Source organism: Erinaceus europaeus, chromosome 4, assembly GCF_950295315.1.
Source record: "Erinaceus europaeus chromosome 4, mEriEur2.1, whole genome shotgun sequence".
Taxonomy (NCBI): domain Eukaryota; kingdom Metazoa; phylum Chordata; class Mammalia; order Eulipotyphla; family Erinaceidae; genus Erinaceus; species Erinaceus europaeus.
This window is the reverse complement of record NC_080165.1, coordinates 67,838,689-67,859,741: the sequence shown is the minus strand read 5'-3', so window position 1 is coordinate 67,859,741 and position 21,053 is coordinate 67,838,689. Positions and strand designations below refer to the sequence as shown.

The following is a 21,053-nucleotide window of genomic DNA, read 5'->3' as shown; positions in this document are numbered from 1 at the left end:
AAATCCTGTAAATGAGCATTTCTTCAATAAAATGATACTGAAATTGAAAAAAAAAATAGGTGTTGCTTTTGTAGCATTTATGTACCAGGTTCTGTTTGGGCATGTCACACATATTAACTAATTGGCACAATTCTATGAGGTAGAAATCATCATACTCATTGTGTAGATAATGAAAACAGAGACCGGGGACATTAATTGCCTGAAGCTAAAGAGTAAGTAAAATAGTAAAATAAATGGTCTCCAGGTTCTATTGTTCTTACCACCCATGAGACTGCCAAAGAATCAAACCGTCTCGTTCGAGCCCCCGGCTCCCTACCTGTAGGGGAGTCGCTTCACAGGCGGTGAAGCAGGTCTGCAGGTGTCTATCTTTCTCTCCCTCTCTGTCATCCCCATCTCTCTCTGTCCTATCTAACAACGACGACATCATCATCAACAACAATAACTACAACAACAATGAAAAACAAGGGCAACAAAAAGGGAAAATAAATAAATACAAAGAATTAAAAATAAAAAAATCAAACCATCTCAAAGAATGCCCAGCTCCTCCCTTTGAGGGAAGTAATAGTGTTTTTTCTATGGCGTCTGCAGTCTGGACATTTTCCCTCTCTAACAAACCAGAAACCAGTGCCACCCTTCCAGGCATTTTCACTATGCTTCCTTAGCTCCTGGTTGGGCCACAGATCTCCCGCCTGCATCCAGGGCCAAGTCCCCAGGGTCCCTTCGAAGTGCGGAGCTTCTAAACTTCTGGCGACCAATGGGCGCCGGTCAGCCGCGCGCTTTGCCCAATGAGGCTCAACACCGCGCCGAGGGCGGAGTCGGCGCAGGGGTACGAGCGCGGTCCCGCGTCCGGGAGGTGCGCAGTGCAGGCTGCGGCGACCTCGGAGCTATGAGCTGGACCTGCCCGCGTTGCCAACAACCCGTTTTCTTCGGTGAGGTTGGGCTGAGGAAGGGTAAAAAGTGGGGCGAAGCCCGCTGGGCTTCCTGAGGACATGAGAGGCTGGTGATGTGGTCCCAGTTCCCCTTTCCAGCTGGGGCGGGGACGCCTGCTCCTGGGAGCTGGGCAAGCGGAACTCAGCAGAGAAGGAGGGTGCTGGATGCCTGGCCTGGCTCCTTGCAGCCCTTCACCTCGTTCCTCACAGCGGAGAAGGTGAGCTCTTTGGGCAAGAACTGGCACCGCTTCTGCCTGAAATGTGAGCGCTGCCACAACGTCCTGTCCCCTGGAGGGCATGCAGAGGTGAGGCCTAGCTATGGCACACAGCCCTTTGTCACTGGTGCTTAGGCACCTGTCCTTAGTTTTGGCCCCGCAGGCCTGCCCAGAACAACCCCAGCAGGCAGTCCCCAAGACAGACCCCATATCAGCCAAGATTTGGAGTGAGTTGTGCTTTTGATCCTATGCCATTTGGAGGGGAGTGGAGAGAAGCAGCACTGCTTTCTAACCTGCTCTTGTCCCATTCTCCCTGACCCAAGTGGTAATTTCAGGATGACAGAACTCCCCTACCCTTCCCAGCCCCATCAGACCAGCACGGTAGACAGACACACCTGGCAGCCTGTCTTGGGGGAAAGGTTGCACTTCTGTACTTGTAGGGTACAGGAGAGGCTCTTTTGTTCCTGAGCAAAAAACTCTTCTCTCTGCTTGTGCCTAGCACAATGGGAAACCGTACTGCCACAAGCCATGTTATGGGGCTCTCTTCGGACCCAGGGGTAAGTAGCAGCTTGGAAACTGTTAGGGCGGGATCTCCCCATGGCTGGGACTAGTGGCTCAGTACTGTCCTCTTCTCTCTGCAGGGGTGAATATTGGTGGTGTGGGCTCCTACCTCTACAACTCCCCCACACCTACCCCTGCCAGTACCACTCCCCTAAGCCCCAGCAGCTTTAGCCCCCCCAGACCCAGGACTGGTCTCCTACAGGGCAAGAAAAGTAAGTGAGGCTGGGCCCCAGCTCCTCCTCTTCCCAACTTTTCCCCAGACTGGAACGCAGTCTGAGAATAGGTCTCCCACCAAGTCCTTTGTTTCACATTCCTACTTCTTTATTCTTGGCACAATTCCCCCACTCCACCCCACCCTATCCTGTGGCTCCTTTATTGATGTTCTCTCATGTCAGCTGCTGAACTGAGAGGTGAACTGAGCAGATGACATTACTAGCCCTATTTTATAGGTAAGGAAACTCAGGACCAGAGGGCAAATGGCCCTGTGTGGCCACATAGCTTTTCTAAAGCAACTAGCCTGGAACTCGGGTCTCTCAGGCCAAGGGCACAGAAGGAATGACCTTCAAGTGCAGGATCACTGGGGTGGGGCCAGCCCCTTACATTCTTCTGCTTCTCTTCCCCTGTCTTTTCATCTCAGCCCATGGAGTGGACAGTGACACTGTGCTCCCCAACACCTGACACTCCTGCCCCAACCAGCTCCTGTATCATCTCAGGTTTCCTGAGGATTAAGTTACTGACAGGGGTGGGTTGGTGGGCCCCTGAGTGCTGGGAGGACAAGAAGGAAGCTGGAATCCCTCCTGCCCACAGGGATGTCGCAGGTAGGAGGTGGGATCAGAAGGCTCACTGCGGCCTGAGCAGAGGCTCGGGGACCAGCTTTGACTTTGGGGCGATAATGGTACCATATGTAGCATGGGACTGGAAGGGGGTCACTGCTTAGGCCTGGTTCCCACCTCAACCCTAGCTAGGGCCTCTTTCCCTTAAAGGCCCCCCGCACATGAAGACATTCACCGGGGAGACTTTGCTGTGCCCCGGCTGTGAGGAGCCCGTCTATTTTGGTAAGTGGCAACAGAAAGCTTGAAAGGGCAAAGGATGGGCATCAGAGGGCAGGGAAGTGGCATAAGGCAGGTAGGTCTCTCAGTACTGCCCCTAGAACTTCCATCTCTCCACCACCAGCTGAGAAGGTGATGTCTCTGGGCAGAAATTGGCACCGACCCTGTCTGAGGTGCCAGCGCTGCCGGAAGACCCTGACTGCCGGGAGCCACGCTGAGGTAATGGGGGGGGGGGGCAGGGATGTGTGATGATGTTGGAAGGGGAGAGGCTGGAGATGGGTAGGAAGAAAGCCAAACTGAAATGTTCTCCTCTCCCCTTCCCTTCTGTGTCCCAGCACGATGGCGCCCCCTATTGCCACATTCCCTGCTACGGCTACCTGTTTGGCCCCAAAGGTAGGCAGCCACATACCAGACGAAGGACCTAAAGCAGATGGCATGTCGAAGATGTGCCAGTAGCTTTCCCTGTGACCAAACACACCCCAGACCCTTCCTGGCTCCCTCCAGCCCTCAGCCCTGCACACTGTAACCCCAAGGTCCTTGGTGATGGAAGTCTCTCCCTCAGGTGTGAACATTGGTGATGTAGGCTGCTACATCTATGACCCCGTGGAAATAAAATGAGATGCTCACAGGAGAGGTCACCCTAACTCGGACCTTCCACCATCCAACTCCATGGTCCACAGTAGGAGCAGTGGAATTCTCCAACCCCATGGGGGTGGGAGGAGGTAGGGTGCTGGTAGCCTGGTAACCTGGGCCTTAGGCTCCATGGCAGACCAGAATCTCAACTTTCTCTGCCAACTCTTCCCTTTCTCATCCCTATCTAATCGTGTCTGGGTACAGGGGCTACCCCCTTTTGAGGGATAGCCTTCTGATCTCCCCAGTCCCTTCTGAACAGATTCTGAAACTTCAAGGTACTCATTTATTGTGTTTCTCTAATAAAATGTTGGCTCCCATGTCTTCAACTCTTCTTTGGGCTTCGGCATAGATGGGCTGCAGGGGACATTTCCCTGCAGTGTCTGGCAGGTGGCAGCAGGTTCAGCCATGGAAACAAAGTGATCTATTCTACTCCCTGGCCCTGGTGTTGGGCAGCCCCCAGTACCACACAATAGACAGCATACCCATTATCCCTGTTGGTACCAGAAGTCGTTATAAGACACTTCCCTTTAATACCATCTCTAGAAGAAACATCTTACTCAGCATCTCATTTGACCATGACATCCAGCAGATCCTGTGCTGAGGCCCAGAGTGGGGATATCACACACCCAAGGTCACACAGCAAATGAGCAAGGCTGGGATCAGACCCCAGGGCCAAACTCAGTGGCTCCCCACCTAGGGTCCTTCCCATGACTGCTCACTGCTGCCCCAAACCTAGGGGCATCTTTTATTTACAGAATCACCCCAGCCGTGAGAGGGATGCCAGAGAAGTTCCAGCATTTTGGGAAGTCATACTGTTGCTGGAGGTCAAGTAGTCAAGGCTAGATGAGCACAGAAAGGGGGCACTGGTGACACCCCCAGCTCTAGGCAGAGGCTTCATGCCCCAGCCATGTCACAGGGCCTGCTCTGCTGCAGAGCTTCTAGTCCCATTCAGTCCTGGACCTGCTTCATAGGCATCTCCTCCTGAGGGATGGATGAGGCACTGGAGAAGAGTCATGAGAAATAGTGGGGTTTAGCCCCCAAGCCTGCCACTGTGGGGGCTGGCCCAGGGCTCTCCCCATTTGATAAAAAAACATGGACTCCCACAAGTGACTCCCACAAGGGCTCGTATACGCCCCTGCTAGACATACCCGAGTGTGCACACTTTATTTCTTTCCAGACAATTTTGGTTATCTGTTTGCACACACAGGTATGGACTCATATATACAATTCTACTTGTGGTTTAAACACCCCAGGACATGCAGCCATGTATACTTGTATATGTGTGCCAAACGCACATGTGCAAACCTGTCTTCTTCCCTGAATCCCACGTGAAGTGTCAGGGACCTGAGCACCCACACCATCATTCTGTGCACACACCTCTTCCCCTCCACATCCTGGATGGTCTCTGGCAGCTGTTCCTGCTTTGTCTCTGGCAGCAGAAGGGCAGTGCAGGAGGCCAGCAGGGCGATGCCCCCATAAGTGATCGAGGGCAGTGGCAGCCATACTCCATCCAGCAAGACTGCCAGTGGGGCCAAAGACCCCCCCAGGCGACCCACCAGTGCAGTCAGCCCCAACCCTGTCTGTCTGTTCAGAGAGAGAGGATAGGAGAAGGGGTAGTGCTCATAACCAAGTAGGTGAGCCTCATAGCCACCTCCACCCCTGACAGGCTAGACAGGCTCTCTTCCTTGATGGTTGGAGGTGTTTTCCCCATCCTCCCCCAGGCCAGGGACCCCCGCCAAGCCAGCACCCAGCAGAGGAGGGACCCCCCATTCAGGCAGAGTACTAATGAGGTACTGAAAGAGAAGAAAAATCTGTTTAAAAAGAGAATGGGGTTGGGGGAAGAGTAGGCAGGGAGCTTGTATAAATACTGGTAAGTTTTAGGAGAGGCACAGGGCCTAAATATATCCAGTTACCTAAAAGCCACTCCCTGTCTGACAATCACTACGGGAAAGATCCCAGGTCTCAAGTCCAAAGACCCAGCAGCCCTAGGAAGCTCTGGGGAAACTTGCTGGAGTATGGCTATCCCAGGCCCAATTTATTATGGGAGAATAGCCTTGCTGAGATGGGATGGGATGGGATGGGATGGGATGGGATGGGATGGGATGGGATGGGATGGGATGGGATGGGATGGGATGGGATGATGGGGTGGGATGGGATGAGATGGGATGGGATGGGATGGGATGGAGTGGGATGGGATGAGATAGGATGGGTAGGGCAGGACTTTCTTCCACAGGAGGCTCAAAGGGTGAATGGGTGGGGTGTGTGTAGCAGGAGTGGGGGATGGAGATTGAATAAAGTTAGGCAATAATAGACTCTCAAGCCTGAGGCCCCAAGGTTCAATCCCCACCCCCACTCCCTACTATATTTACCAGTGCTCTGGTAAAAACAAACAAAAAACCCAAAAAGTAAGTGTTGTGTCTTTTCCTAGACGTAGACCAACATAGCTCTCATGAGCTCTGAATTCCAGGTGTGGCTTAAGGGTGAGAAGTAGTGGGGTGGGGGAGCAAGGGGGTACAAATGAGAGCTGTGAGGGGCAAGCCTCCCCACAGGTGAGGTGCCTGAGAGCTGGGCTCTCCTCACCTGAGCACAGTAGGGTATAGTTCCGATGTGAACAGGTAGACAGTGGTAAAAGCAGCTTCAGAAAAACCTTTCCCCATCACTGCCAGGGTGGTGTTCCAGGCCCCCATCTCTGGAGGAAAAGGGGTTCAGGCAGTAAGTGGGACTTGTGGGACAGTCCAGGACTCCCAGGTTGGTTGTAGGCACCAGCGTGGGAGTGAGTTAACTGAACTTGAGTCAGCTTCCAGAAAAGGGGGAGATGGAGGGAGGGTGGGGCGGGGTGGCATGGGGCTCACCAGAGGGCAGCAGCAGCCTGATGCCCAAGGCCAGGGCGGTGCCCATTAGCGCTCCTGCCTCTGTGAGGCGGCGTCCGATGTAGCGAGCTGACAGGTAGACCAGCAGCTTGAAGGGCAGCTCCACTGCCCCAAATAACAGCTGTGTCTGGTACACATTCAAACCCAGCCCTGACACATTCAGGCTGAGGCCATAGTAGGAGAAGTTCACCCCAAACCTGAGGCAGGGTCACAGTGTCACTCAGGAACCCTCCTTTCCATCCCTCTTGTCCTGTTTTCCTTGGGAGTCTCGGTCATTTAGAGGGACCCCCGCCCCTGCCCTCACCTGTTGCCTATGAGCTTTCCTGTCTCTCCCTAATCACAGTGATCCTGGAAACTACGTGTCCTATTGATAGAAGGGGCATGAGGTCCGATGCTGTGACCCCTCACAAGGCCTCATAGGAGAAAGTGACTGAGCCCAAATCAAAATGCTGTCCTGGTCCTTTCTTGGCCTCCGCTCCCCACCTTTCTTCCCTTCTTTCTCTCCCTCCTCCTCTCCCATCCCTTCCATCTCCTATTATTATTATTATTATTATTATTATTTATCCAAAGCACTGTTCACCTCGGGCTTATGGTGGTGTGGGGGATTGAACCTGGGACCTTTGGTGCCTCAGGCATGAAAGTCTTTGTATAACCATTATGCTGTCTCCCCAGCCCCAACTCTACTCCCTCTTCTTGACTTCCCAGCATCTGTTCCCTCCCCAGCCTCCTGTCTTGACAGTCACAGTTCACTTGTCCCTCCCCCACTCATACCCAGCACCGTTCTGTCCTGTCCTGCCCCAACCTGGCAGGGCTTTGCCCCCCACCTCACCACACCACCATGCAGCACAAGGAGATATGTCGCAGCCGGGGCGTCCGGAACAAGTCTAAGTAGGAGGGTTTTTGTACCACCTGCTCCCCTGCTGCCACTTTGTTCAGAGCCTGTTGGGGAGGAGGAGAACTATTGACATGAGAGTCCACTAATATGACACATCGTGGTTTTAGTAAGACATAACTCCCCTTTCTGCAGTAGAGGGGTTGGGGGTGCCCATGACAGCTGAGCCCCTGAGTGTGACCCACCAAAGCCAGGCTGGACACCACAAAGCATTTGGAATTCTCCCCTAGGGACAGAGTCTCTCCTACACAAGAGTGGGTCTTAGAAGGGGACACCTGGACACAGGCCACACACACACAGGCACCTCACCACACACAGGCACCTCACCTCCCTGGTTGGTCCATCCTCACCCACAGGCCGCCCATTGAGCCTGGCACAACGGAGCAGGTATTTGTGGGCCTCCTCTACACGGCCCTGTGTCAGAAGCCAGCGCGCAGACTCAGGCACCCACCTGGGGAGAGCAGGCAGCCCCTCAGTCAGAGTTAGCATCCTAAGCTCTCGCCCTGACCACAAACAAAGCTCTGTTCACAAAGCACCCTCAGCCTGGAATATCTTTTTCCTAAGCTCCCCCTCATCTGAGGAACTTCACTCACCATTCAAGGCCCTGTTAAAAGCCACCTCTGAGAGACAGGAGATAGCTGGCCCAGCAGAGCATGTACTTTGCTATGTGCAAGTTCCTGGGTTCAAGCCCTGACACCGTATGTGAGCTTTATGGACAGCACAGGGGTAAGACAGGGAGTTCCTGGGATATGGAACTCTGCTGGTGGGAAATGTGTGGCATTTCACCCCTATTATTCTATTATTTTGTTAATATTTATTATTTTACAAATAAAATTTTTTGTTATTTTTTTAAAAATATTTATTTTATTTATTTATTCCCTTTTGTTGCCCTTGTTTTATTGTTGTAGTTATTATTGTTGTTGTCGTCATTGTTGGATAGGACAGAGAGAAATGGAGAGAGGAGGGGAAGACAGAGAGGAGGAGAGAAAGATAGACACCTGCAGACCTGCTTCACCACCTGTGAAGCGACTCCCCTGACAAATAAATTTTTTTAAAAAAGAAAAAGACAGAGAGTTCCATGGAGGCTGGAGTGGTGCTGAGGTGTCTCTCCTCTCTCTGTCTTTTCCTCTCTCACTCTCCATTTATTTATTTTATTTTTAATATATATTTCTACATTTTTATTATATTAATTTATTTATTGGGTAGAGACAGCCAGAAATTGAAAGGAAGTGGGGAGAGAGACAGAGAGAGACACACACTTGCAACACTGCTTCACCGCTCCTGGAAGTTTTCCCCCTGCAGGTGGGGACTGGGGGCTTGAACCCGGGTCCTTGCACATTATTTTTTTATTTATTTTTAATTCATTTTTTAAACTTATTTATTTATTTATTCCCTTTTGTTGCCCTTGTTGCCTTATTGTTGTAATTATTACTGTTGTTGTCATTGTTGGATAGGACAGAGAAAAATGGAGAGAGGAGGGGAAGACAGAGAGGAGGAGAGAAAGATAGACATCTGCAGACCTATTTCATTACTTGTGAAGTGACTCCCCTGTAGGTGGGGATCCAGGGGCTCGAACTGGGATCCTTACAGCTGGTCCTTGCGCTTTGTACTATGTGCGCTTAACCCGCTGCGCTACCGCCTGACTACTGTCCTTGCACACTGTAACAGGTGCACCACCACTAGGCCCCTCTCTCTTTTTTATTTAAATGAAATATGAATACATGGGGGAGATAGCATAATGGTTATACAAAGAGGTTCTCATGCCTAAGTCTCCAAAATCCCAGGTTCAATCCCCTACACCACCATAGGACAGAGCTAAGTAGTGCTCTGATTTTTAAAAAACAAACATATGTGTGTGTGTGTAAAATAATAATAAAATAAAATGTGAAAAAAGTTGGGCCTGGTTGACCACTCAGTGGTATCATGCATGTACTAGGCCCTGAGTTCAGTCCTTGACACCATGTTAAAAAAAAAAAGAGAGTCAGGCAGTAGCACAGCAGGTTAAGCGCACGTGATGCAAAGTGCAAGGAACGGTTTAAGGATCCCTGTTTGAGGCCCTGGCACCCCACCTGCAGGGGAGTCGCTTCACAGGCAGTGAAGCAGGTCTGCAGGTGTCTATCTTTCTCTCCCCCTCTGTCTTCCCCTCCTCTCTCCATTTCTCTCTGTCCTATCCAATAATGACGACAACAGTAATAACTACAACAACAGAACAACAAGGGCAACAAAGAGAATAAATAAATAAATATTTAAAAAAGAAATAGGAAAAAAAATAAAAATAGCACAAAGCCCAAGGACTGGTGTAAGGATTCTGGTTCGAGCTCCCGGCTCCCCACCTGCAGGGGGGTCGCTTCACAGGCAATGAAGCAGGTCTGAAGGTGTCTATCTTTTCTCCTCTCTGTCTTCCCCTCCTCTCTCCATTTCTCTCTGTCCTATTCAACAACGATGACAACAATAAAACTACAACAATAAAAAAATAATAAAACAAGGACAACAAAAGGGAATAAATAAATAAATAAAATTTAAAAAATTTGGTCTCTCTCTTTGGCCCTGACTGCAACCATGTAAATCTTTCTTCCCTTGCTCTCTCTCTCTCTTTCCTGGGACTAACATGTAAGCAGTTTTCACTCCTGTTTCTTTCTTTCTTTTTCTGTACCTCTTTCTCTCTTTCCCTAACATGTTTTGTTTTCAGTAAAAGTTTAATTTACCTGGATAAAAAAATTTTTCTTAAAACTTAAAAAAATTTAAAAATAATAATAACAAAAACAATAATAACTACAACAATAATAACTACAACAACAATAAAAAGACAACAAGGGCAACAAAAGGGAAAATAAATAAATAAAAAATTTAAAAATAATAATAATTGGGTGGGGAGATAGCTTAATGTTTATGCAAAGAGACTCTAATGCCTGAGGCTCCAAAGTCCCAGGTTCAATCCCCCACACCACCATAAGACAGAGCTGAGCAGTGCTCTGGTAAAAAATAAGTAAATAAATAAATAAACTATATATATATAGTTTATTTATATATATATAGTTTATATATATACATATATATATATATATATATATATATATATATATATATATATATATGTAATAAAGGTCACCTCTTCCCACACTTGCTTATTCAGACTCAGGGCCCCTAAAACCTGGAGGCCTTTCCCAACTCAGATAAATTGGTCTTATCCCTCAGATCTCTGCACCTGGCATCTGACACTCACCTGGCCCACCAGTGGGAGGAGGACATAGAATGAAGGAGAGACAAGCACACAGTTATACCCAGAAGGGGCATACAGAGCCAGTTTCCTTTGGGGAAGCAACAGAATGCCCACCTTTCCTGGCCTCCACCTTCTTGCATGGAATCCTCCTGCCCTCACACAGGTCCTCTGCCCTCTCTACTCTTTAGTGACCATGCTCATTTTATGCTTGCCTCACTTTCCATCTCTATCAGTTATGTTGCTCATATATTCATCTATTCCTCTGAACCTGATTTCAGTTTTGGTCTCTGTTACTCACTGTTCTGTCTCTCCATTGCTATTTTTCTGTATTTTGTTTTGTGTTTCTCTCTCTCTCTCTCTCTCTCTCTCTCTCTCTCTTTCACTAGATAGGACAGAGAGAAATTGAGAGAGGAGGGGGGAAATAGAGAGGGAGAGAGAACAGAAGCACCGCCCCCCCCCCGCAAGTGGGCAGTGAGGCTTGAACCAGGTTTTTTTTTTTAATATTTATTTATTTTTCCTTTTGTTACCCTTGTTTTTTCATTGTTGTTGTTATTGATGTTGTCATTGTTAGATAGGACAGAGAGAAATGGAGAGAGGAGGAGGGAGAGAAAGATAAATACCTGCAGCCCTGCTTCACCGCCTATGAAGTGATTCCCCTGCAGGTGGGGAGCCGGGGCTCAAACCGAGATCCTTGCACCGATCCTTGCACTTTACACCACGTGAGCTTAACCCACTGCGCTACCGCCCGACTCCCCCTCCCTTTTTTTTTAAGATTTTATTTATTTATTAATGAGAAAGATAGGAGGAGAGAGAACCAGACATCACTCTGGTACATGTGCTTCTGGGGATTGAACTCAGCACCTCATGCTTGAGAGTCTAGTGTCTTAGCCACTGCCACCACCTCCCAGACCACACTGAACCAGGGTGTTTCCGAATGGTAATGTGTGTGCTTAGCCGGGTGCACTACCACTGCTCCCCTACCCTGTGCTTCTTGCTTCTCATGCCCAGTGCCATATTCTCTAATGGAGCTGCTTTTGTGTCCTTCAGTTTCCTGTTCAGTGACTCTTTCCCCCTCACAGCACTGCTCAGCTCTGGTTTGTGGTGGTGCTAGGAATTCCTTCAGATTCTTTTTCTCTGTGTATTGTTGCATCTCAACTCGATTACCTTTGTCTCTGATTTCCCATCGCTCTCCCCCTACTTTCCTCCCACCCTCTACCTGCAGGCCTCACCAGAGGCTGAAGATTCCTGGGACACAAGGCAGGGTAACAGCCAGCAGGAGCCATCGCCAGTCCCGTATCAGGTACCCGACCAGGGCCAGCAGCATCACGCCCCCTGACCAGAAGGTACTGCTCAGCACACCTGCTACTGTGCGGTGTCTCACGTCCAGCCACTCCAGTTCTGAGCCCAGAGCAAGAGTCAGAAACAGGAAGACAGTTAGCAAGAGCCTGATGGGCTCAGCCTCTCCATTGCCCAGTGCCTCCCTCCTCCAGCCCTCTAGGTCCCTTGGGTTGGCAAAGGCTGGCCTCACCCAGGGGCATCACAATGATAGTGAAACCCGCCAAGGCTGCACCAGTGAGGGTGCGGATGATGACGAACATGATGTAGTTGACGGAGGCTGCCGAAGCCAGGCCCAGCACCAGGGAGGTCACATAGGCTACCAGCAGCAGCCGGCGGCGCCCAAACCTACAAGAGAGTCATGTGGGCTCTGCTCCCTACTGGGACAGAGGGAGACTAGGTCCGAACCCCAGCTAGTGGGAGAGGGTCCCATTCCCCTCCCTTGTTTTTGTTTTTTTCCCCCGCCCACCTCCAACCCTCCCTTGTTTATTCCTGATCTCACCCCACCTGTCAGCTAGGTATCCGAAGACCACGGCCCCCAGCAGCACACCAATGAAGAAGAAAGTGGAAATGGCTCTGTTCAGGCCTTTCTGCTCACATACCAGGTCCCACTGAGGGATGGGCAGGGAGAGGCCTACCGTGGGTACAGGCTCCTCCAGCTGGTACCATGCCTTCTCTTCAGACCCTAGGAGCCTCACCCATATCGGATAATGAACCCCCAGTGACTCACCCCAGCTGGGGGCGAGGCGGGGGCGAGGGAGTGGGTTATGTGACCTATCCTCAATCTTGCAGCCTCAGTTTCATCCCATGGAAGGTTCTTTGTGAGGATAACAGGATTCTCTCCTCCCCGCACACTCTGTCCCCACCTGCCTCACCTCCACATGGATTGTGTAAAGTCTAGAACTGGGGCCCCTCACAAAAGAAGAAAAGGGAGAAGGGAGGCCTCTGTTGTTTCTACCTTTCTTACTACAGAAACATCCCCCTCGGGGAGTCGGGCTGTAGCGCAGTGGGTTAAGCGCAGGTGGCGCAAAGCACAAGGACCGGCATAAGGATCCCGGTTCGAACCCCGGCTCCCCACCTGCAGGGGAGTCGCTTTACAGGCGGTGAAGCAGGTCTGCAGGTGTCTATCTTTCTCTCCTCCTCTCTGTCTTCCCCTCCCCTCTCCATTTCTCTCTGTCCTATCCAACAACGATAACAACAATAATAACTACAACAATAAAACAACAAGGGCAACAAAAAGGAATAAATAAATAAAATAAATATTTAAAAAATAAAAAATAAAAAAAAAGAAACATCCTCCTCAGCTGCCTGCCCCAGCTCTCCAGTCACCTTAGCCCTTCCTCCTTGGTCACCTTGGAATCCACAGTAGCAGCTCTGTGAAGGGCTCCTTACTGCAGACCAGGAACGCACTTGGCACTTTATATTCACAGATAGTACCACCCCCCGGCCCCACACCTGCAGAAGGTAAACTGAGACCCTAAAAGCACTGTGTCTAAGGCCCACTCAGTGGCAGACCCAGCCCGCTCCTGTGCTCCCCCCCCCCAATCTCCTGGCTCACTAGGTACCTCAGTTGCAATGGTGGAGGAAAACACGGAGTGATCGTAGTCCCAGCCCTCAGGGCAGGGCACTTTGGCGGGCTCTCCATTCACCTCCCCAGGGCTTTGCCCCCCTTCCCCCAACGTGGTGTTGGGGAGGGCCCTGGGGTGGGCGAAGCGGAGGCAGGAGCTGAGCGAGCCATCAGGCTCCCGGGGCAGGTAGGCCTCTAGCCATGCATCCTGGTGGCTGATGTTGGCAGGGGTGCCAGGCAGAGTGCAGCGGTGGGCTGGCACAGCTGCCAAGAAAATGGGCACAAGGAAGTTCATGGGCAGCAGCAGGCGGGGCAGAGCCAGCAGCACCAGATTCCTTAGCTGGAAGAGCCCAAAGCCTCCCACCTGGTCCAGCAGATCCTCAAACTTCATGCTGTCCACTGAGCAGCACGGACTCCTTCTGTAGTGCTCAGCTCTGTTCACCCCACCCACCACTTGGACCCTTGGACTCTGGAGCTGGGAGTGGATAGAATGATGATCAGAGAGCCTGCAGCTAGAATCCAGCTCTCAGTGTGACCGCTAGGCCTCCAGGGATCCCTACCTGTCTGGCCGGGTGCCCAGGGGGAGGGATTGTCGTCCATCCAGAGGGCAAGTTCCCAAGCTCTGGAGACACCGGTGCTCAGGGGCCCAGTGGGGCAGCCTTGGGCTGCCCTGAGGGGGGGACTAGGATCTGTGGGAGGGTCATCCTACCCCTTTGGTGAGCAGAGTGCAAAGGGTCACCAAGAGAAGCAGTCCCCGGGGGGTTGCTGCCTGCTCTCCCTGGATGCCCTGTGTCAGTTGAGGTCACAGTCTGGCTGGCAGCCCAGGATTTGAGACTGAGGGCCAAAGTTCATTTGCTTTAATTATTTAAATTCCACATATGAGTGAAGCCATCTGATAGCTGCTTTTTACTTCCCTCCTTATTTGACTTAGCATAGCCATCTCCAATCCCATGCATTTTTTTGGTCCCAAAAGACAGAATGCCATTTTCTTTTTTTTCCTCCAGGGTTATTGCTGGGTTCGGTGCCTGCACCACAAATCCACCGCTGCTGGGGGCCTTTTTTTTTTTTTTTCCCTTTTGTTGCCCTTGTTGTTGTAGCCTCGTTGTGGTTATTATTATTGCCATTGTTTATGTTGTTCATTGTTGGATAGGACAGAGAGAAATGGAGAGAGGAGGGGAAGACAGAGAGGGGGAGAGAAAGAAAGACACCTGCAGACCTGCTTCACCGGCTGGGAAGCGACTCCCCTGCAGGTAGAGAGCCGGGGGCTCGAACCGGGATCCTTACACAGGTCCTTGCGCTTTGTGCCACATGCGCTTAACCCGCTGCACCACCGCCAGACCCCCATCATTTTTTTTTAATGGAAAAGTAGTGCTCCACAGAGTGAATGTCAAGTGGCTTCTTATTTACTTGTTGCAAGGATTATCACTGAGGACCCCACCACTACTGGCAGCTCTTCCTTTCTGATTTTGATAGAGGATAAGAACGAAAGAGAGAGAAAAAGAGACAGAGAGGAGAGACACCTGCATCACTGCTCCACCACCTGTGAAGCTTCCCCACCCCCACATCACAGGTAGAGATAGGTGGGGGGGCTTGAACCTGGGTCATCCTCATATGGTGACATGTGAGCTTTACTGGGTGCACCATCACTGACCCTTAAAATGATTATTTGAAAACACACAGCTGTCAGGGAAATATTTCTATTTAAAAACTCTCCATGGGGGGGGGGGGCTGGTGGTGGCGCATCTGGTTGTGCGCACATGTTACAATGTGCAAGGACCCCGGTTCGAGCTCCCGATCCCCACCTGCAGGGGAAAAGCTTTGCAAGTGGTGAAGTTGTGCTGCAGGTGTCTCCCTGTCTTTCTCCCTCTCTATCATCCCCCTCCTCTCGATTTCTGGCTGTCTCTATCCAGTAAATAAAGCTAATAAAAAATAATAAAATAAAAAGCTCTCCGTGGAATAGAGTGTGAACCTTAATGAGCTTGAAGTCCAGGTTCAAGGCCTGGCAATTCTGGGCTGATATGGATTTGAGGAAGGTTGGTTAATTTTCCTAGTCCTAAAGATAACACCTGCAGTCATCGCACCTTGATTGCTATAGCAGAAATAGCCCAGCTGTTAGCAGGAATGTAAAGGGCAGAGGAGACATGCAGGTCAGGCAGTTTGTGAATCTGTTTTCTTTCTGCATCTCTCCCCTCCCACTGTGTTGTTTTTCACTAGGGCCTCCTTCCTTCTTTCCTTTCTTTCTTTCTTCCTTTCTTTCTTCTTTCTCTTTATTTTAAAAATTATATTTATTTATTTATTGGATAGAGACAACTAGAAAAAGAGAGGTAAGGGGAGATAGAGAGCGAGAGAGACAGGGAGATACCTGCAGCCCTACTTCACCACTTTTGTGAAGCTTCCCGCCTGCAAGTGGGGAGCAGGGGCTTGAACCCAGGACCTTGAGCACTGTAATATGTGCACTTAGCTGAGTGCACCACCACCTGGCCTCTCTTTCTTTCTTCCTTTCTTTCTTTTTTATAGAGCGAGACTACAATACAGAAGTTCCCTTCAATGCAGTGGGGGTCAGACTCAACACTGGGTCAAGTACATGGAAAAGCAGCTCACTATCCAATTGAGATATTTCTCAGGGTCTTCTCCCTCTCTCTCTCTCTCTCCTCTCTCTCCTATTCCTTCCCCTGTAAAATAAAATTCACCATCTCTCTCTCTCCTCTCTCTCCTATTCCTTCCCCTGTAAAATAAAATTCACCATCTAGAAGTTGACTGAGCACCCTTGTTCAAGCTACTATTTCTCTGAGTCCCTGTCCTAAGCAATCTAATGGACAGAAAAGAGAACTGTCTTCTTGGGTCTTTACTTTGCGGTTATTGTCCCAATGGGAATTTCTCTCTGACCTTAGCACCAAAAGTAGTGGGTTTGAGGTTGGGAGAGTGGGTCAGCCAGGGGACAGGCAAACTGGGGTGGGGAGGTGTGTGTGGTCAGCACGTCTCAGGATGGGCAGGGGTCTTCCAAAACTTCTAAGTCCATCCTTAGCACAGCTTACCCTGGATCCAGGCCCAGTCCTGCCTCTCTTCACTTCTTTCTCCACTGATTTATGCCTGTGACCATCGTCCTGAACCACAGGTGACTTGTACACCTTCACACCTTGCAGACTGTTCACTGGCCCCACTGGGAATGATGCTGGAAATGTCCTTCCCACATTATCTGACCAACTTCTCCTTGTCCTTGCAGATTCAGTCTGGGGCTAGCAAGACAGCTCACCTGGGTAATGAACCTATTTTTGTCATGTACATAAAGGCAGTTCCAGCCTGGTCCACATCACACAGGAGGAAGCGTCAGTGTTGTAGTAACTTTTCTTCTTTCTCTCTCTGTCTTTCTTGTTCTGTCTGAAAAAGTGAGGTCAGAACAGTGAAGCCCTGATAACAGCAGCAAACAATTCTGTTCATGTGGCATGGTGAAAGAGCACACACCTTGCATCCGTGAGGCCCTAGGTTAAACCTCTTTTTTAAAAAATATTTATTTATTTATTTTCCCTTTTTTGTTGTCCTTTTTTTTATTGTTGTAGTTATTATTGTTGTTATTGATGTCTTTGTTGTTAGATAGGACAGAGAGAAATGGAGAGAGGAGGAGAGACAGAGAGGGGGAGAGAAAGACAGACACCTGCAGACCTGCTTCACAGCTTGTGAAGCAACTCCTCTGCAGGTGGGGAGCCGGGGGCTCAAACCCGGATCCTCACGTCCTCGCGCTTTGCACCATGAGCGCTTAACCCACTGCACTACCGCCCAACTCCCAGATATTATTTATTTATGAGGAAGATAGGAGGAGAGAGAAAGAAACAGACATCACTCTGGCACTTGTGCTGCCGGAGATCGAACTCAGGACCTCATGCTTGAGAGTCCAAAGCTTTATCACTGCGCCACCTCCCGGACCACAGTTAAACCTCTTTTTAATTTTTTAAAAATTATCTTTACTCATTGGATAGCGATAGCTAGAAATCAAGAGGGGAGGGGGAGATAGACAGGAAGAGAGAGAGACACCTGCAGCACTGCTTCACCACTGGCAAAGCTTCCTCCTGCAGTTGGGAACTGGGGGCTCAATCCCCAGTCCTTGCACATAATAACACATGTGCTCAGTCAAGTGCTCCACCACCTTTCCCGCCCTAGGTTTAATCTCTGGTATCACAGAAAAGAAAAAATAATACAAAATAAGTGATACACTACATATTGTGTGTGGAATGGTGCTTTGGACATTCATGAAAATAAATTCAGTCTAAGAGTCACATCTACATGAAATCCCTCCTTGAATCTTCCTGCCTGAACTGGGAATTCCTGCCAGTCTCCTGAATTAGCACACATGGTGCATAGAAAACCATAGTTAATTTACAGTCATTGCCTTAAGGGAATGCTCTGTTTCGTGATAATTCCCAGACATTATCCCGTGTCTGGCTCTGTCTCTGGTACATGTGTTCAGCAGTCTCCTGTAGCATTAATTGGAGAGTAATTGAGGGAATTCTAATGAATGAATGAATGAATGCCTTTCATTCATTCAACCTTATTATTATTACTACTACTACTACTACTACTGACCTGAAGATAGCTTACCTGGTATGGCATGTACCTTGTCATGTCTATGGTTTCAGTTCAAGCCCCAGAACCACACAGGAGTTTCAAAGCACTGGGGTAAGCTTTGGTGCTGTAGTGTGTCTCCCATTCTCTCTGTCTCTCTATCTGAAATAAAAAGAATGAAAAAGTTTACCTGGGGTTGGGGGAATGAAGTTGCACATACATGAGGTTCTGACACCACCAATTAAAAAATGCTTTAAAATTAGAGTATATATACACATATATATATACACATATATATATGTGTGTGTATATATATGTTTTGTCTTTTTTTTTCACTAGTCTAGGAGTTTCCCCTAGCACTAGACTTATAGAAGTGAACTAAGGTTAGAGTCAGATGTTTATTTTGGCATTGTTTGAAATAGTGGAGAGTTGGGGGAAAATCTAATAAACGATCAGCATGGAGGCTGTTTAAGTAGATTATGGAATACTCATGTCATGGAATAGTATGTAGTCGTTAAAAATATGAAGGGGGCTAGGCGGTAGCGCAGTGGTTAAGTGTACATGGCATGAAGCACAGGGACCGGTGTGTAAATATCCTGGTTCAAGTCCCCAGCTTCCCACCTGCAGGTGGGTTGCTTCACAAGCAGTGAAGCAGGTCTGCAGGTGTCTGTCTTTCTCTCCCCCTCTCTGTCTTCCTCTCCTCTCTTGATTTCTCTGTTTTATCCAACGACAATAACGACAACAACAATGACAATGACAAGGGCAACAAAATGGAAAAAATGGCCTTCAGGAGCAGTGGATTCGTAGTGCAGGCACTGGACCCCAGCGATAACCCTAGAGATTTAATTAATTAATTATGGAGAGGGTTCTGAAGCTGGTGCAATGAGTGGGGGACTGAACCTGAAAACGTGAGGTCCAGAGTTGACTCCCTAGCATCTCACATACCAGAATGATCCTCTGTTTCTCTCTTTTTTCCTCATCCTCCCTCCCTATCTTGTGTTAGTAAATAAATAAAACCTTAAACCAATTTTCGTAGCCTGGGAGGTGATACAGTGAGTAAAGTGTTGGACTCTTCAACCATAAAGTCCTAAGTTCACCCCCCACCCCAGCATGGTCTGTACCAGAATAATACTCTGGTTCTCTCCTCCCTCATTAATAAACTTTTTTTTTTTTTTTTGCCTCCAGGGTTATTGCTAGGACTCGGTGCAGGCACTGCGAATCCACTTCTCCTGGAAGCTATTTCCCCCCCCTTTTTTTTTTGCCTCCAGGGTTATTGCCGGGCTAGGTGCCTGCACCACGAATCCACTGCTCCTAGAGACCATTTTTTCCCCCTTTTGTTGCCCTTGTTGTTTTTATCATAGTTGTGGTTATTATTGTTGTGTTGTTGTTGGATAGGACAGAGAGAAATCGAGAGAGGAGGGGAGACAGAGAGGGGGAGAGAAAGATAAGACACTTGCAGACCTGCTTCACCGCTTGTGAAGCAACTCTCCTGCAGGTGAGGAGCCGGAGGTTGGAACCGGGATCCTTATGCCAGTCCTTATGCTTTGTGCCACGTGCTTTCTCCCATTTTTGTTGCCCTTGTTACTCTTATTGTTATTATTGTTATTAATGTCGTTATTGTTGGTGGATAGGACAGAGAGAAATGGAGAAAGTAAGGGAAGACAGAGAGGGGGAAAGATAGACACCCGCAGACCCGCTTCACCGCTTGTGAAGCGCCTCCCCTGCAGGTGGGGAGCCGGGGGCTCCAACCGGAACCTGTAGGTTCTTGCACTTGGCTCCATGTGCGCTTAACCCGCTGCGCTACTGCCCAATCCTCAATAAATAAACTTTTAAAATAGTTGCTCACTTGGATAGTGTGCTATTTTAAAAAATGGGGGGGGGGGGAGCTGGGGTAGCAAGTGGGGAGGCCGGGGTAGCGCAGTGGGTTAAGCGCATATGGTGCAAAGCACAAGGACCAGCGTAACCCGGTTCGAGTCCTCAGCTCCCCACCTGCAGGGGCGTCACTTCACAGGCGGTGAAGCAGGTCTGCAGGTGTCTTTCTCTCCCCTTTCTGTCTTCCCCTCCTCTCTCCATTTCTCTCTGTCCTATCCAACAATGACAATAACAGCAATAACAACAATAACAACAACGATGGGCAACAAAAGGGAAAAAAATAGCCTCCAGGAGCAGTGGATTTGTAGTGCAGGCAGGCACCAAGCCCCAGCAATAAACCTGGAGGCAAAAAAAAAAAGTAACTAAAATTTATTTATTTATTTTAATTTAGTGTGAGAGAGGAAAAAGAGAAAGATACAGAGACCAGAGCACTGCTCAGCTCTGGCTTATGGTGGTGCAGGGGATTAAATTTGGGACTTTGGAGCCTCAGGCATAAAAGTCTTTTGCATAACCATTAGGCTACCTCTTCTTCCTGAATAAACAAATCTTTAGAAAATCAGTATTTGAAAAAACAAGTCATACATTACTGGTGTAGTCATTGCAGAAAAGTCTGATAATTCTGCATAGAGTTTCCATAGTACTCAGTGATTCTACTTCTAAGTATGTATCCAAGAGAAATGAAGACATTATTCACAATAGCCAAAAGGTGGAAACAACCCACAGTGCATCAGGTGATGAACAGATAGACTGTGGTTTATTCATACAATGGAATACTATTTAGCCACTCCTAATGCAGTAGCACCAATAAATACTACAATAGGGATGGACCCAGTAAGCATGACAAGAATTGAAAGAAGCAGTCACAAAGGACCACGTGTGGGATGATTTCCAGTAACAGGAAATGTCCAAAGCAGGTCAATCTATGTAGAGACAGAAAGTGGGTCAGTGATTGCCTAGAGCTGGAGGAATTGTGGGAAATGGAAGTGACTGACTGCTAATGGGTATAATTTTTTTTTCCGGAGGGGGGGGGCGGGGTGGGTGGAGAAAAGCTCCAAAATTGACTGTAGTGATGGTTGTAGAACTCTATAAATATACTAAAAACGAAAAGATCTGCATTTTAAAGACATATAGCACTGGGAATAAAAATGTTTCAGAATAGTAAATATAACATGCTCCTCTGTAAGAAGTATATATGAGGGACCTGGGGGTAGTGCACCTGGTTGAGTGCACACGTTATAGTCTGCAAGGTCACAGGTTTGAGCTCCCAATCTCCACCCGCAAGGGGTAAGTTTTGTGGGTGGTGAAGCAGTGCTGCAGGTGTCTCTCCGACTCTTCCTCTCTATCTCCCCCTTC

General features: G+C 49.0%; 2 protein-coding genes across 8 annotated transcripts; one reads left to right on the top strand and one right to left on the bottom strand.

The window, feature by feature from the left end:
- Positions 1–839: 839 nt before the first annotated feature.
- Positions 840–3,679, top strand: CRIP3 (cysteine rich protein 3). 6 transcript variants are annotated; one of them, XM_007530427.3, is made up of 8 exons: positions 840–929; positions 1,140–1,234; positions 1,644–1,701; positions 1,786–1,917; positions 2,689–2,760; positions 2,879–2,973; positions 3,090–3,147; positions 3,317–3,679. In XM_007530427.3, the coding sequence occupies exons 1-8, from the start codon at positions 887–889 to the stop codon at positions 3,370–3,372; spliced, it is 609 nt and encodes a 202-aa protein (XP_007530489.1). In that variant the 5' UTR covers positions 840–886; the 3' UTR covers positions 3,373–3,679. The 6 variants fall into 6 exon arrangements, with proteins under 6 accessions (XP_007530489.1, XP_060045861.1, XP_060045857.1 ...); XM_060189878.1 differs by lacking the exon at positions 1,786–1,917; XM_060189874.1 differs by having other exon boundaries at positions 840–1,147.
- Positions 3,680–4,118: 439 nt separating this feature from the next.
- On the bottom strand, positions 4,119–13,776 carry SLC22A7 (solute carrier family 22 member 7). 2 transcript variants are annotated; one of them, XM_060189869.1, is made up of 10 exons: positions 13,270–13,776; positions 12,212–12,315; positions 11,898–12,052; positions 11,599–11,767; positions 7,500–7,600; positions 7,082–7,196; positions 6,240–6,454; positions 5,968–6,076; positions 4,765–4,971; positions 4,119–4,387 (listed from the first exon to the last, which is right to left on the bottom strand). In XM_060189869.1, the coding sequence occupies exons 1-10, from the start codon at positions 13,660–13,662 to the stop codon at positions 4,336–4,338; spliced, it is 1,620 nt and encodes a 539-aa protein (XP_060045852.1). In that variant the 5' UTR covers positions 13,663–13,776; the 3' UTR covers positions 4,119–4,335. The 2 variants fall into 2 exon arrangements, with proteins under 2 accessions (XP_060045852.1, XP_060045851.1); XM_060189868.1 differs by having other exon boundaries at positions 7,087–7,196; positions 7,477–7,600; positions 13,270–13,775.
- Positions 13,777–21,053: the final 7,277 nt, after the last annotated feature.

What these genes read in the sequence shown, in the direction of transcription:
- CRIP3 (XM_016191423.2), top strand. Translation starts at nt 1,004, where the DNA reads ATGTGGTCCCAGTTCCCCTTTCCAGCTGGGGCGGGGACGCCTGCTCCT. An exon ending in CCCCTGGAGGGCATGCAGAG is followed by an intron (nt 1,235 to 1,643) that starts GTGAGGCCTAGC and finishes GCTTGTGCCTAG; the next exon opens with CACAATGGGAAACCGTACTG. An exon ending in GGCTCTCTTCGGACCCAGGG is followed by an intron (nt 1,702 to 1,785) that starts GTAAGTAGCAGC and finishes TTCTCTCTGCAG; the next exon opens with GGGTGAATATTGGTGGTGTG.
- SLC22A7 (XM_060189868.1), bottom strand. Translation starts at nt 13,662, where the DNA reads ATGAAGTTTGAGGATCTGCTGGACCAGGTGGGAGGCTTTGGGCTCTTC. An exon ending in TTGTGCTGCATGGTGGTGTG is followed by an intron (nt 6,455 to 7,086) that starts GTGAGGTGGGGG and finishes ACCCTGCCTCAG; the next exon opens with GTTTGGGGTGAACTTCTCCT. An exon ending in CTATACCCTACTGTGCTCAG is followed by an intron (nt 4,972 to 5,967) that starts GTGAGGAGAGCC and finishes CTCTCTGAACAG; the next exon opens with ACAGACAGGGTTGGGGCTGA.